At 41.3% G+C, this 13,687-nt stretch overlaps 1 protein-coding gene across 3 annotated transcripts; it reads left to right on the plus strand.

Annotated features, from left to right (window-relative positions):
• The first annotated feature begins 5,739 nt into the window (after positions 1-5,739).
• LOC147614663 (pentatricopeptide repeat-containing protein At2g39620-like) lies at positions 5,740-11,932 on the plus strand. 3 transcript variants are annotated; one of them, XM_086779937.1, is made up of 4 exons: positions 5,740-8,999; positions 9,097-9,203; positions 10,510-10,697; positions 11,655-11,932. In XM_086779937.1, the coding sequence occupies exon 1, from the start codon at positions 5,764-5,766 to the stop codon at positions 8,335-8,337; it is 2,574 nt and encodes an 857-aa protein (XP_086636063.1). In that variant the 5' UTR covers positions 5,740-5,763; the 3' UTR covers positions 8,338-8,999; positions 9,097-9,203; positions 10,510-10,697; positions 11,655-11,932. The 3 variants fall into 3 exon arrangements, with proteins under 3 accessions (XP_086636063.1, XP_086636062.1, XP_086636061.1); XM_086779936.1 differs by lacking the exon at positions 11,655-11,932 and adding an exon at positions 9,809-9,990 and having other exon boundaries at positions 10,510-11,357; XM_086779935.1 differs by lacking the exon at positions 11,655-11,932 and adding an exon at positions 9,836-9,990 and having other exon boundaries at positions 10,510-11,357.
• The last annotated feature ends 1,755 nt before the right edge of the window (positions 11,933-13,687 follow it).

Genomic DNA, 13,687 nt, shown 5'->3' on the forward strand with positions numbered 1-13,687 from the left:
ATGCAAACCTCGCCATACCAGTTGGATGCGGACGGGAATCCCATCTAATATAATATTGAGCATAGCAAGCCTTTCGTAAGGTAATTACAGCTCGATTCGAGTAGTGAAATTGTTATAAAGTCATTGTCTTAAACATTGTCGTCCATTTATATATATGCCAATTGTGAGCTTGTAGTATGGCAGGTGATTACTCAGGACGTTCACTGATCGTCGTCGAGGATACAGTCCTAGATTGCTTTACCGGTATTGGGACCATGGCTAAAGCATGTAGGACATTGTAAATGACATTGTATCAGTGTGTGGAGAGGGACGAGGTGTGCCTTAGTTCGTGTCTGTGTAACCACTTACCTCTGTGCACGATGATTTGGGTAACCAATTTTTCAGGGGTGAGGTCAGTGAGTATGCTCAACGGGAGCAGTAGATAGACGTCGGGGACACCATATCATAGACACCTGGTGTTCCAATGGAGCCCCAATATCAATGTGTCATGCCACATACATCCCTCGTGGGTTCTTTTGCAGTTCCCTCACCATGGGCACCATGGGTTGATCTTGCAAGGCCGCCATTCCCACCCGCACCTGCACCATGTGGTAGAGCTCCCTATCCCATGCCACCTTCCTTCTTCCACCGGCACACCCGCGACATCCATACTGATGTATTTCACTAGCTTGTGATGAAAGAAATATATTGGTTTTAGACATTATTGTTGTTCACTAATATTATGTCAATGGCATTGTTTTTGGCTTCTTCCATAGCGTCGTTTTTTGAGAGAGATGGAGCAATTGGTGTGAGATCTCAATGACACGAGAGAGAGAGAGAGAGAGAGAGAGAGAGAGAGAGAGAGAGAGAGAGAGAGAGATCTCAATTGGTGTGAGATCTCAATGACACGAGAGAGAGAGAGAGAGAGAGAGAGAGAGAGAGAGAGAGAGAGAGAGAGAGAGAGAGAGAGAGAGATCTCAATTGGTGTGAGATCTCAATGACACGAGAGAGAGAGAGAGAGAGAGAGAGAGAGAGAGAGAGAGAGAGAGAGAGAGAGAGAGAGAGAGTTTGACTGAGACATTAAAATAATAACATTTGTGCTTAAAGTAGTTATCCTTATGCTTAAAGTAGTTATTATTATGCTTAAAGTAAGAATTCTAGTGCTCAAAAAAGTATTTTTTATTCCTTTGAAAGTTATAAATACAGTAAAGATTTCCATGTTCCAAAACTCTTCTTCTAGACACATTCCACACCACCCTCCCCTTATATCTTCATATTGCAATAGGCTCTTTGTAAACTCCTTTGTCATGGCTTCATCTAGCAATCCCTCTAATACTACTACGTTTGCAAGCATCTTAAGTACAACTCTTCAATCTAGCAATCCCTCTAATACTACTACGTTTGCAAGCATCTTAAGTACAGCTCTTCAATCTTGTTGAAATATACAAGTGAATAGGGTGTGTGCGGGAACAAGCCCTTGGTTAGAGGCTGTAAAAGAGGATGTGTAAATGTGAGAACCTGTGAAAAGGTGAGAAGAATCTACTGGGAGAGAATAAAGGGTAGCATGAGAAGATTTAGGAAGTGTGGAGATATTCTTAGCATTGGCCTAATGAGAATTTGCTAGTTTTTGATTATCCATGCCTACATTAAGCTATTTGTTAATTACTCACTAATTATCATCTAATCACTTTGTTATCATCTAATCACTTTGTTAATGATGTTGATTCTAGCATTTGATCCACCATAGCTCATCACATTGCTGTAATTTTAACATGGTATCAGAGCCATGCCTAGAATCCATCAATTTGTGAGCTCATTATCTTGCTAATCATTTTGCTAATTAGGATTAGTAAAAAATTATAATTTTTCTCTCTTTTTTCAACTAGTCTCTGCACCCCCAACCAGTGGAGGAGCTCCCTCTCCTTGCACACTTAAAATTAGCCCAAACCCTTCTAGCCATATATAGCCAACCCATAGGAGCTCCAGCCAGTCGAAATAGAAGCGCAAACCGCCGCCGCCGGACGAAGGAGAAATCGCGATTTTAGCAGGCGTCGTTTTTTTGGAGGAAATCTGCATTTTCTACTTCATGAAATCAAATTGCTCTAATTCCTCATAGCTCCAGGGGTTTTCAAGCTGGTGAAGTCAGAAATTGATTTGATCAAGTCTACAGTGAGACCCAAGCTCTTCTTCATCAAATCTGCAAGTGACTTTGGTAAAACAGAGATTAAGCATTCAATATTTGGTCAAATCTTGTGTTTATTGGCTTAATCCTCTACTAGACTCATTGCTATTGATGGCCTTGAAAGCATTTGAGCTCATTTGAAGTCTAAGGCACCAGATCTGGACTCCCCGCATACTCTATTTTTTGCACATAAAACAGAGGATTAATTTGCTAATCAATGATTAATCAGTGATTAATCAGTGTTAATCACTGTATTTTGGTACAATTGAGGGTTCAAATTAACCATTAGGTATTTGATACAGATCCCTATAACTTCATATTGCAATTCGGAGTTGGTTTGATACTCCAACCATTCCGTACAAATTGGTTACCCTTGATTTAATGTAATTTTTGGTGATTTTATGTTGATAAATTTGTTGTAATCATCTCTTAAACACCAGATTGAGTTGTAAAAGGGTAGACACTGCCCTTGAATCTTGAAATTGGATCAAGAGGTAAGAACCCCTTCACATCATCATGAGTACAGCACAAGAAATAGCCAAATTTAATGGGGAGCAGTTTTACACATGGCAGACAAAAACCATGTATTTGCTCATGAGGAAAAATCTGTGGGGGCTAGTTGAGGGAAGAGATGAATGCCCAGAGGTGAGAGGGGAAAATGAGTGGAAAAGCAGGAATGAAAAAGCATTGGGACTTATTGCACTCAGTTTAAATGATGAAATCATTCATCACATCACAGGGATACAATGGGCAAAAGATGCATGGGATGAACTCAATAAATTATTTGGCACACAAGCTAAAAATTCAAAGATAAATCTGTTAATGCAATTCTACAAATTGGATATGAAGGAAAGTGAACCTTTAATCACACACTTGAACAGATATAAAAGCATTAAGCAACAACAACTGGCAGCTATTGGCAAAAAGGTAGAAGATGATGAGGCACTAGCAGTGCTTCTGAAGAGTGTGGACAAAGGTGAATATGAAAATATTGTAGCAACACTAAAGAATGTACCTGAATTAAAGCTACACGAGATAGAAGGAGCTCTACTAGAGCAAGAGAGCAGAGGCAAAGAGAAGAAATGGCTCGACTCAATAGCAGGAGAAGAAAAAGCATTCTTCACCGAGGAGGATTCTCTCGAGGACGAGGACGAGGAAGAGACAGAGTAGGAGGAAGGACCTTCACTTGCCACAACTGTGGAGGAAAGCCAGGACACATGGCAAGAAACTGCTACAACAAACCCAGTGGAGAAGGAACGACATCGGCAAACTTCATGGAGGCTCCAAAGGAAGTGGAGTCGGATCATCTTTTCTGAGAGAGAGAGAGAGAGAGACCCCACAACTCAATGTAACTTGCCCCAACAAAGTAAAACCACCCCTGAGCCACCGATGATGTAGGCCACATGGTAGATAGATGTATGTGTGAGCACTTTAATCAAGGTTGCGGGCACTTGTAGTAAGCCTTGGACACATAGAGAGAGAGAGTGTCAAGGACTATGAGTTTAGGGGAGGAGTGCTAGACACTGGTCGCGGACTATCAAGTAAGAGGGAAACTTGGTATAGGGTCTAGGTGTTCTAGGAGTATTCACTTGAGGGGAGGTGTTGAAATATACAAGTGAATAGGGTGTGTGCGGGAACAAGCCCTTGGTTAGAGGCTGTAAAAGAGGATGTGTAAATATGAGAGAACCTGTGAAAAGGTGAGAAGAATCTACTGGGAGAGAATAAAGGGTACTATGAGAAGATTTAGGAAGTGTGGAGATATTCTTGGAAGTGTGGAGATATTCTGGGAGAGGTGGAGAGAATCAAGCAAAAGAGGTGGAGTGAATCAAGGAGAAATCAGTGGGATTAGGATGCTTGGATGTAAACTCTATAAATTGAGGCATTGGCCTAATGAAAATTTACTGGTTTTTGATTATCCATGCCTACATTAAGCTATTTGTTAATTACTCATTAATCACATCTTAATTATCATATCTAATCACTTTGTTAATGATGTTAATTCTAGCATTTGATCCACCATAGCTCATCACATTGCTGTAATTTTAACAAATCTTTCATGCACCTCAAAGAAAAGGAACCTAGATCGGATGCCATTATAAAAGCATGGACAACAACGTCTGAAGTGCATGAGCTCTACAAGAAGCTCAAATCATGCCAAGCGGTAGACCTTGCAGACAAGAACATGTTAGAGGTCAAAGCAGCAACACCATTGGGATATGGAGAGCTTTTGGCATCATTGAAGAGGCAAAGGAGGATCCTCTTAGAGCTGAAGTTGCCACCTTCATTCGCCAGTTAGGGTAGATGGAAAAGGCCAAGATGATAGTTGAGGCCCAAAATGCTTTCATATGGTGTCTTTGTGAAGAAGTAGTAATGATAGTGTCATGTCGTAGTAGGTGTTTGTCATGTAATGATGTGGCCTTGTAAGTTTGCTTGGGAATATAATGGAAGTTTAAGATCGTAATATGGTGACTTTGTAAATGAGTTGCAATGATAGTTGTAAATGAGTTGCAATGTGTGTAGTGCTCTTGTATCCATCTACTTCTCTCCTCTATTGTCACCATGAGTTGCAATGTGCGTGACAGTAGAGGGAGAGGAGTATACGGATACAAGAAGTGTAGAGAGAGAACCCGCTCGCCTAAACACCAAAAAAGTGCTTGCTCGAAAGTGCTCACCAAAAATACACCCCTAAGATTCTTCATGTAATTAATGTGCTATGGGAGATTGTCAGATGTTTTTATTTTAAGCTCATAAAATTGGATTTGTAATCCTATCTTTGAATGTTTCCCTTTTACCCCAAAAATCCTATCAAGAGTGTCCCATGCCTCATGTGCACTCTTAGCCTCGGGGATATGGTGTATATGTGTGTCACTCAAACCTAGGGTTATAATTGCAAATGCCTTTTCATTCTTTGTGAGCCATAGAGTTTCATTATCCCCCCTAGTGTTTGGTTTCTCATCCTTCCATTTGCAATGCTTTTTCATAAACACAAACTTTACCTTGGTTCAGCGTTCGAGAGGAAGACAAAAGCTGATTATGAAAAAACTATGCAAGCGAACACGCTCTTCAAGAAGTTTAAAGTGACATAAAGAGGGAAATCATACCTTCATATGTTAGACATCTACTACTAGTAAAGGCAGTTATGAGGTGTTTATTATTGATGTGTTGTAAATTTTCCTTATGCTAGTGATATATCCTATCTTGCTACATATTTAGTTTTAATGCACACATTAAGTTTAAGGCACATATTCATAAATTAGTGTCTGTAATTAATGAATATTGTAAGGTTGAAACTAAAATTTTAACCTTAAGATTTTGCTGAGTAATTCTACGGAGCGAAAGATAAAAGAAGGCATTGAGCCCAAGTTGTGCACACCCACAAAGACGTTTTCTAATGTGCAATGTAATGTATAATTTTTTTATAACCCTACCTAATAATCAATCTGCTAAAAAGGTTTTTCTAAGGTTACCTCTTGGATTAATTAATAGATTTTCTTTTTCTCCGGAAAAAAAAGCATTAAATGGTTTGCAACAAATAATTTAAAGGAAAATCATACATGCGAGATTTACATCAGCCAGCAGCATGATCAGCACAGAGCTTGCTAATGAAAGCTTCTGGTGCCTTCCTGTCGAGTAACCCTCGGCCAGAAATCCTCTACGGGGGTTCTGTGAGACGTTTGGATGAGACACTTGACGCACTGGAGCACATGCAGCAGCATGGCATGCCCCTGTGGAGGGACATTCTCTACGTTTCCATCCAGGCTTGCAACCATATCTCCGCTGCTCAGCGACTGCATTCTCTCATGGTCACCTCCCTCCTCGACTCATTGGCCGCCTTAGGCGACCCCCTTATCCGCCTGTTTGGCTCTTGCCACAGCTTGCTTGATGCCAACATAGTGTTCTGTAAGATCGCACAACCAAGCGGGTTTACATGGCATGCCATCATTTCAGCCCATGCCATGCTTGGAGAGCACCGCAGGGCGCTTGATTTGTATCATCAAATGCAACTACAGCATGGCCTACAGCCAGGTAAGCACACATTCTCTTGCATCTTGAAATCTTGTGGTGCTATTGGGTTTTCGTGTAAGGGGATGCTCGTTCACGATGAAGTTATCAGAAGTGGAGGACTTGATTCCGATGTCGTTGTCGGGAGCAGCCTCATTGACATGTACGTGAAAAGCAGCTGTCTACATGAGGCACGGAAAGTCTTCGACAATTTATCGAATCGGAATGAAATCACTTGGAATGTGATGATTGCAGGCTATGCCCAGCTCGGGCATGGTCTCTCTGCTTTGCACCTTTTTGAGGAAATGCAACAAGAAGGCATAAAACCAGGAAAAGTGACTTTTCTGTGCTTGCTGAAAGCATGCCACGGCAAACCAAGAGCTATTTGGTGGGGTAGGGAATTGCATAGCCTTATTCTCAGAGGTGGACTAGAGTTAGACATAGCAATTGGAAGTGCACTGGTAGATATGTATGCCAAATGTGGCAGTTTGGATGATGCACATGTGGTATTTGTTAAAATGCCTAGTAAACATGCTGTGGCATGGGGTGCTATGATTTCTGGATATGCTCAACATGGGCATGGGCACCTTGCTGTTCAAGTTTTTGAGAAAATGCAACAGGCGGGTCTTAAACCTGATGAAGTTTTGTTCTCATGTGTCTTGAAAAGTCTTGCAAATATAGGAGCCATAGAGCAGGGCATTCTGTTCCATGGCCAGATCATCATGTATGGACTTGACTCAGATGTGGTTCTCGGAAGCACCCTCATTGACATGTATGCCAAATGTGGGAGTCTAGATTCAGCATACAGAGTGTTTGGCATATTGCCGTATCAAAATGTAGTGACTTGGGGTGCAATGATTGCAGGATATGCTAATCATGGGCATGGCACTGCTGCACTTCAGATGTTTGAAGAAATGCAGCAGCAGGGCATCAAACCAGATAGAGTCACATTTATGTCTGTCTTGCAAGCATGTAGCAGTGTAGCAGCTACAAGCACGGTCAATGGCAAGCTAGTACATGGCCAGATAATTGAAATGGGACTTGAATCTGATGTGGTCATGGAGAGTAATCTTTTCAACATGTATGCCAAATGTGGAAGTCTAGAAGATGCGCTTCAAGTGTTTGATGGTTTATCGTATCGACAGGAAGATGTGTGGGATGAAATGATATCAGCGTACGCTCAGGTAGGGCTTGATCAGTTAGTGCTGGAACTCTTTGAAAGAATGCAAGACGAAGGTATGAAGGTAGAAAAAGATACTCTTGTGTTCGTCTTGAAATCGTGTGGCAGCATAGGAGCCATATCAAAGGGCAAAATGATTCATGAACAGATTGTTAAAGATAAATTTGAGTTTGATGTTGTTTTGGGCAACACTCTTCTTAACATGTATGTCAAATGTGGTGCTTTGCAGGAGGCACATGAAATTTTCGATGACATGCCATTCAGGGATGTAGTGTCATGGGGCATCATGATAGCAGGATACAGCCATAATGGGCATGGCGAACATGCTCTTCTCCTTTTTAAGAAAATGCAAGAGGAAGGTTTAGAGCCTGACAGTGCTGCATTTTCATGTGCTTTAAAAGCATGCTGCAGCATAGGATCCATAGAGCAGGTTAAAGTCATGCACGACTGGTCCTTGAAAAGTGGACTTAGATTAGATTTAGTTGCTGGAAATATACTTGTTGATCTGTATGCAAAATGTGGGAGCCTACAGGATGCTCACAAAGTGTTCGATGCTTTGCCTGATCGTAATGAGGTGTCGTGGAACTCTATAATTGCAGGTTATGCTGATCATGGAATGTACAGGCTAGCCGGGAAATGTCTGTTTGACATGCAAAGGCATGGCTTAAAACCAAGTGCTGCAACATACAGCAGTATGTTTACAGCTTGCAGTCATGCAGGGCAAGTCGAGGCAGGTTGGAGATACTTCAAGTCCATGACAGAAGACAATCATATTGCGCCGACCATTGAGCACTTTAATTGTATGGTGGACATTCTTGGCCGTGCAGGGTATCTACATGAGGCAGAAGAGATGCTTCAAATCACTCCACTTTTACCTGATGCTGTTGCTTGGACATCATTGCTGTCTGCATGTCAAATCCATAGCAATATCAAAGTTGGATTGCATTGCTACAAAAAATTTAATTTGCTGGATGGCAACAGTTACATCAGGTGATATTGTCATGTCCAATACTTATGCTGGAACTGACATGTGCAAAGGTGTTAGACATTATTTTGGTGCATGATAAAAGCCTGGGAGGGCCAATGGCCATGATTATAGATAAGGGGACAAAACTCACCTTTAGAATTATAAGGTTTGTGCTAAGTAAATGCGACCTAGAGTGGTACCCAAAGTTTGCAGCAGATCCGAGGATACAATGCACCGGGACGGAGTGTAGAACCTTGGCCCATGACTGAGACACCCCAGCCACAACCTGAAACCGCCCGATGCTCCATGGCCCCCTACTTCTTTGCGGGTTAGGCCAAGTTTGTAGTTGTACATGATTGCTTTGGATCGAAAAGGGTATGGCATGTCATTATGCATTTTCAACCACAAGGATTCTCATGAGGCATGATAACATAGTGATTGAGAGGCTCGAGGGGTGGAAAACCCTTCCTGCCTTCCTGAAATCAGGGTGGACATGAAAGGGAAGACTATAGGCACTCAATGCAACGTGGTAAGGTTAAATGGTTGTGCCTTGAAAGATGTGCAGAAATGTTTGGAGTAGAGGTTTGGATATCTGTGCATGTAACCTTGTACTGCCAAATGGTATCTTCTACTACTTCAGCCACAGGTACCAGCAGAGAATAAAACTTGCAATGTAATCAGGAAACCAGGTTTGCGTTCTAACCACATCCTTGATCTCTGGAATCAGGACTCATCATAGACTGCTTTGGTTTCTTGCCACTTATAGAGCTTTGGATTTTTATGCAGGCAGCCAAGTACTTCAAAATGGTTTAACGTGCTACATCAGCAGCTTAATACCAACAAAGTGTAAGACTTGCAATGATATTACACCCAGGCTCCAGCAAGCAAGCCAGGTTTGATAATAACCTTTTTATGTCATTTCGAAAACCAGTAAGAGTCATTGGCTGCTTTTAGTTTTTTGGTCACTTACTCACACTTGTCACCCCTTTATTACTCGTCATTTTGCTATGAACATCAATCTAGATGCCTCTCCCCCAGCCCCCCCCCCCTCCCGCGCTCCCCAAACCCCCATCCCCACACCCACACCCCCACATGGACCATCGCAGTGCATCCTAAACTACAACACTATGAGCCCACCCTAGAAAAACAACTCCTATTTGCCTGTGTTTATTGTGAAAAGCAAGTTAGATCCAAAAACGGCAAAAGCCTGCCCCGAGTTTCTTGACACAATTTTTTCCTTCTCATCTCGAATGTCCTCATTGAAAGCTGTCTACCTCGTTTTCTCTTGCCTGCTTTATGCCAACCAGAAAGCTGCCTTTGCTGTCAACCATAGGCCTTGATTCTGCCCAAGCTTCCTTCTCTCTCTTTGCCACCGAGACAACTACTAGGCCCACATCCTACTTCATGCAGTTCCATCATCATGTGTTTGGTAACACCCTTATTATTTTGTGTCTGCCATCTTTGTATCCAAATTCTTCATCTTGTGGACATCGTGTAGGCCGTCTTCCATGAGGATGCAAGGGAGGCCGTCTTCCATGAGGATGCAAGGGAGGCCGAGGTGTAGCTGGTGCTGGCTACTTGGTCGGGATTTCCTCAGAGCTCCTGGATCGTCATCTGTGGTTGCTTGTGGGACACTATATCTCAGCTCATTATGACCTTTGTGTGAGGGTCATAGAGCCGGTAACCCTTTGACTCTGTCGTATAACCTACAAATATGTATGTGGCTCTTTGGAACCAATGTAGTTCTCTTAGAATCTGGAATATGTATACCTAAAGTGTTTAGGTGAAGGTCTTTTTTAACTGCTTATGCTTGTGGATTCATTCCTTTCATAACTCCTGCCGAGGATAACTATTTTGGCCTAAGAGATTCATAAAGAGCTCTGCCATTGATCCAACTCCTTGGCATTTTGCTTATGATGCAATTATTTGCTCTGCCCAAGCCCATTCTATCACAGAATATGAGCTTTCATAAATGTGAAAATGTGATTGTGCTCGATGTACGTGGCCAACCCTCTTGTTGTTAGTGTTAAATGTGACTGCACAAACTAAGCCAGCTCTTTCAACTTGGTAGGGATTAACCTGAAATAACAGGTAAGATGCTTATGTTTTTTGAGAAAGATGGATAGTGTAAAAGGTTTGAATGGGTTGTTGGCGGTCAGGATGATGAGGTTTTTGTCTTTTGTCCATGTCCATGTGCAGATTCCCTGGCAACCTGAATTCTTTCTTCGACAATCTCCTCCCAGAAGGGTTGTGTACAGTTCATAGTTTCTACAGCTCTCCTCTCAGGTGTGACGTCTCCTGTTTAACTCCTTGTGATAGAGAGAGGCTCGGTGGGCATATTCAACATCTATGCTGAAACATCAACATCAAACTTATTCCATAATCAGGTATGCAGCCCCAGTTTGATCCTAAAATTATTTGCGTCTTGTTTCTTTTGGGTGCATAAACAATTCACAGATAAGCAAGGGCACATCTATCTTTTTTTTCTTCAGAGGAGTATTTATTACTGCATAAAAAAATTAGTTACAAGATCGGAACACAATTCTTGATACAACTTTGTACAAGTAGCTGGTTTTGCCGACCACCCCTATCATCTACACTTAAGATCAGAAAGGGCAAGAAATTCTCAACAAAACTGCTCAGAATGGTACAGACGTATCCACTCACCAAAACGGTATGCACGTACAGATCCCATACACTGGTACTCCTGTACCGACTCCGCAGATTGGTATGCATGTTCCGACCCCAAATATTAGAACATCCATCCCAATTTCACACATACCAGCCCCGTCTATTCACTACACACTTAACGATTAAATCAGAATCCATGTATCGATCGAATCAGTGTGCACCTACCCATCCAAGACATCATGAGGACATGTCAAGATAGAATAGGACTATTAGGATTTAGTAGACCTTTGTAAGTCGTCACAAAAGGGACACAATCAATGCATGACTATGAGTGTAGGCTGGGGATTGCACACAGGGTCATAGTTGCATCGGAATGTGTTTCATTCAGTTTGAAATAATACAAAACGTTTTTGAAAGGTTTGCTGTAGGAAATATGTTCTTTTTAATGCTCATGCTTCTGGGTAATTTTTTGAAGATTTCAAGCTGTAGGATTGAAGTTTTGTTTCTTTGCTCTATGAGATTGACAATAAGCTTTCTCACTTGTTTAGTTGTGTTTGAACTGAAATGGTGATTGACTCATCTCGCAACAGAAAATGATTAGTAAATGTTTTGCACATGTATGGCTTATTTTGGCGTCTCCCATGTATGGTTGGGTAAGAAAAGGACATATTTTTGCATGTCCAAGGGTTACAATTGCTTCTTGTTTTCTCCAGTTGAGATCTTGCCAATCATTCGGAATCGCTGCCTTTCTGAGTTTTGGCCCCTTGTTTGAGGGTGAGGGGGAGCAAAGAGTCATGTGCTTGCCGCAGCACGCAGAAGATACAACCCTTACTTGAGGAGGTGTGCATCTGCTGCAGCAAGCTGGGATTGAACCCGAGACCTGATGCTCAAGAGTGCATGCCGTGGACTACAATTTCTTTTTACTCCCTGACAACATTTCACGCCTATGAGGAGTTATAGCCCCAAGAGGCACTTGGCCTATGACAAGGATGTGGGTTTTTTGGGATCTTGATGGGCTTCCATTGAGTGATCTTTTTTTCTGGGTCTTCACATTGTCAGCGTTATTTTGTTGGACGTCCTTATTCACTTGGGTTGCATCCAATTCCTAACTTTGGTTTGCAGTAATGTGTCTGAGAATCTTACACCTAGAGTCACCTTGGATATGAATTCATGTGGTATGGCACTCTCTAGGTTAGTCACATGGGCAATTGTAGTTTGGGTGGTTTGCACAATTGGTGCAGTTTGGGCTACTAACCGTTGTTGGGCTCGACGTAAGGTCTCTTTCTCTTTCGCCCTAGCAGCTTGGATGAGGGATTCTACTTCTTACACTTCTTCGTTCATGCCATTTCGTAATAAGATTTGGACAAGATTTGCATTGGGTTGCCGGCCATGATTGGTTTCATATAGATGGGGATTTCGACATGCATGGGGCTCGTGTGTAAGGCAATACTAGGTGTAGCCTTGGAGCTAATCTCAACTCTCTTATCCCCAAATTGATATGCTACCTTGTTAGGTGCAGAGGTTGTAGCAGGAAGCTGAACCCCTAAAGTAATTGGTCATGTGGCCTATCAAGCCAGTGGCGGGTCTAGTGTTTATTATTTGAGTGGGGTTTTCTCTCCCTTGGTCCGGGATCCCTTCCATTGATTCAAGATCGGAGAAAGTGTCGTTACTTGCTTAGAGTCTCAGGCTCTATACCACATTGCATCTCGTTTCTAAAGAGGGTCATGAGACAAAGGTGGGTTGATAAGAGCTTAATTGGGTCGACATAGTTTTCTTCAAACTTGTCTCTAAAACGCACCTAGATCGTAACTACATATCATTGCATGTTGTTTTAGGGATAGGGGGATGTTTCAAACTGTTTTTTGTTTTTTTGGGGATTTTTAATTAATGAATTTTTATTATTTTTATTTTTTGTTGCCAAAGTATATTCAAAGTGGGTTTTACGTGCTATTAAACACTACTGTGAAAAGAAATAATGCACTTCTTTTCTCCCTGACGAGAGGTTGTTTCTTATAGCTCCGATAGATCCCTAAACTATGGGAAATTGTGAATTTTTAAAGGTCTTATATAGGTTGCACCACATGGCCGCAATGGCCTAAAACTTATAACAAGCAAGTTTGTGGCGTACTTTTTTTAAAATTTCTACTCTCTTTTTTGTTGTCGTCGGTAACTTTCTTTTCCTTTTTAAAATTTTAAATTTTTATGATTTTGGATTCGATTTTTTCGTTTCATAGATTACTGAAAAAGGGGTGGTGTCAGGATTTTTTGGATTATTCCAAGATTCCCTCTTTGACTTGGGACCTAAAAGCCTCCACATATTAAATGCAACTAGCCCATTAAGGCTAACAACTAGTGGCCTAAATTACAATAGGATTAAGCCAAGTTAATCTATATTATTAACACTCATGTAAAAATGCAAAAACCTACAAAACATAAAAATTAATTTGGTTTGTAAATCCTACTCAAATTGTTGTTTTTATCCCAAATTCTTCGTGTAAGGAGTCGAAATTGGGATTAATTCTGTGTCTGAAACTTAATTTTTTAGTCTATTTAACCAAATTAATACGATTTTAGGTCCAGATTATTTTCATTTTTTGTGCAAGAATGAATAGAAAATAGAGAACATAAAAATTGACCAAAAATAAGAACTGCACAATTTAAAATATAATTTAAGGATAACAAGAAACTAAACACAAATTTCTTAAGATAACAAGAAAATGCAACATAAAACAAGAAAAATGCATCA

This window comes from Cibotium barometz, chromosome 41 (genome assembly GCF_041138505.1).
Source record: "Cibotium barometz isolate CiBa-2024 chromosome 41, ASM4113850v1, whole genome shotgun sequence".
Taxonomy (NCBI): Eukaryota; Viridiplantae; Streptophyta; class Polypodiopsida; order Cyatheales; family Cibotiaceae; genus Cibotium; species Cibotium barometz.

Excerpts from the sequence above, each read along its gene's own strand:
- LOC147614663 (XM_086779937.1), top strand. The coding sequence starts at position 5,764 with ATGAAAGCTTCTGGTGCCTTCCTGTCGAGTAACCCTCGGCCAGAAATC.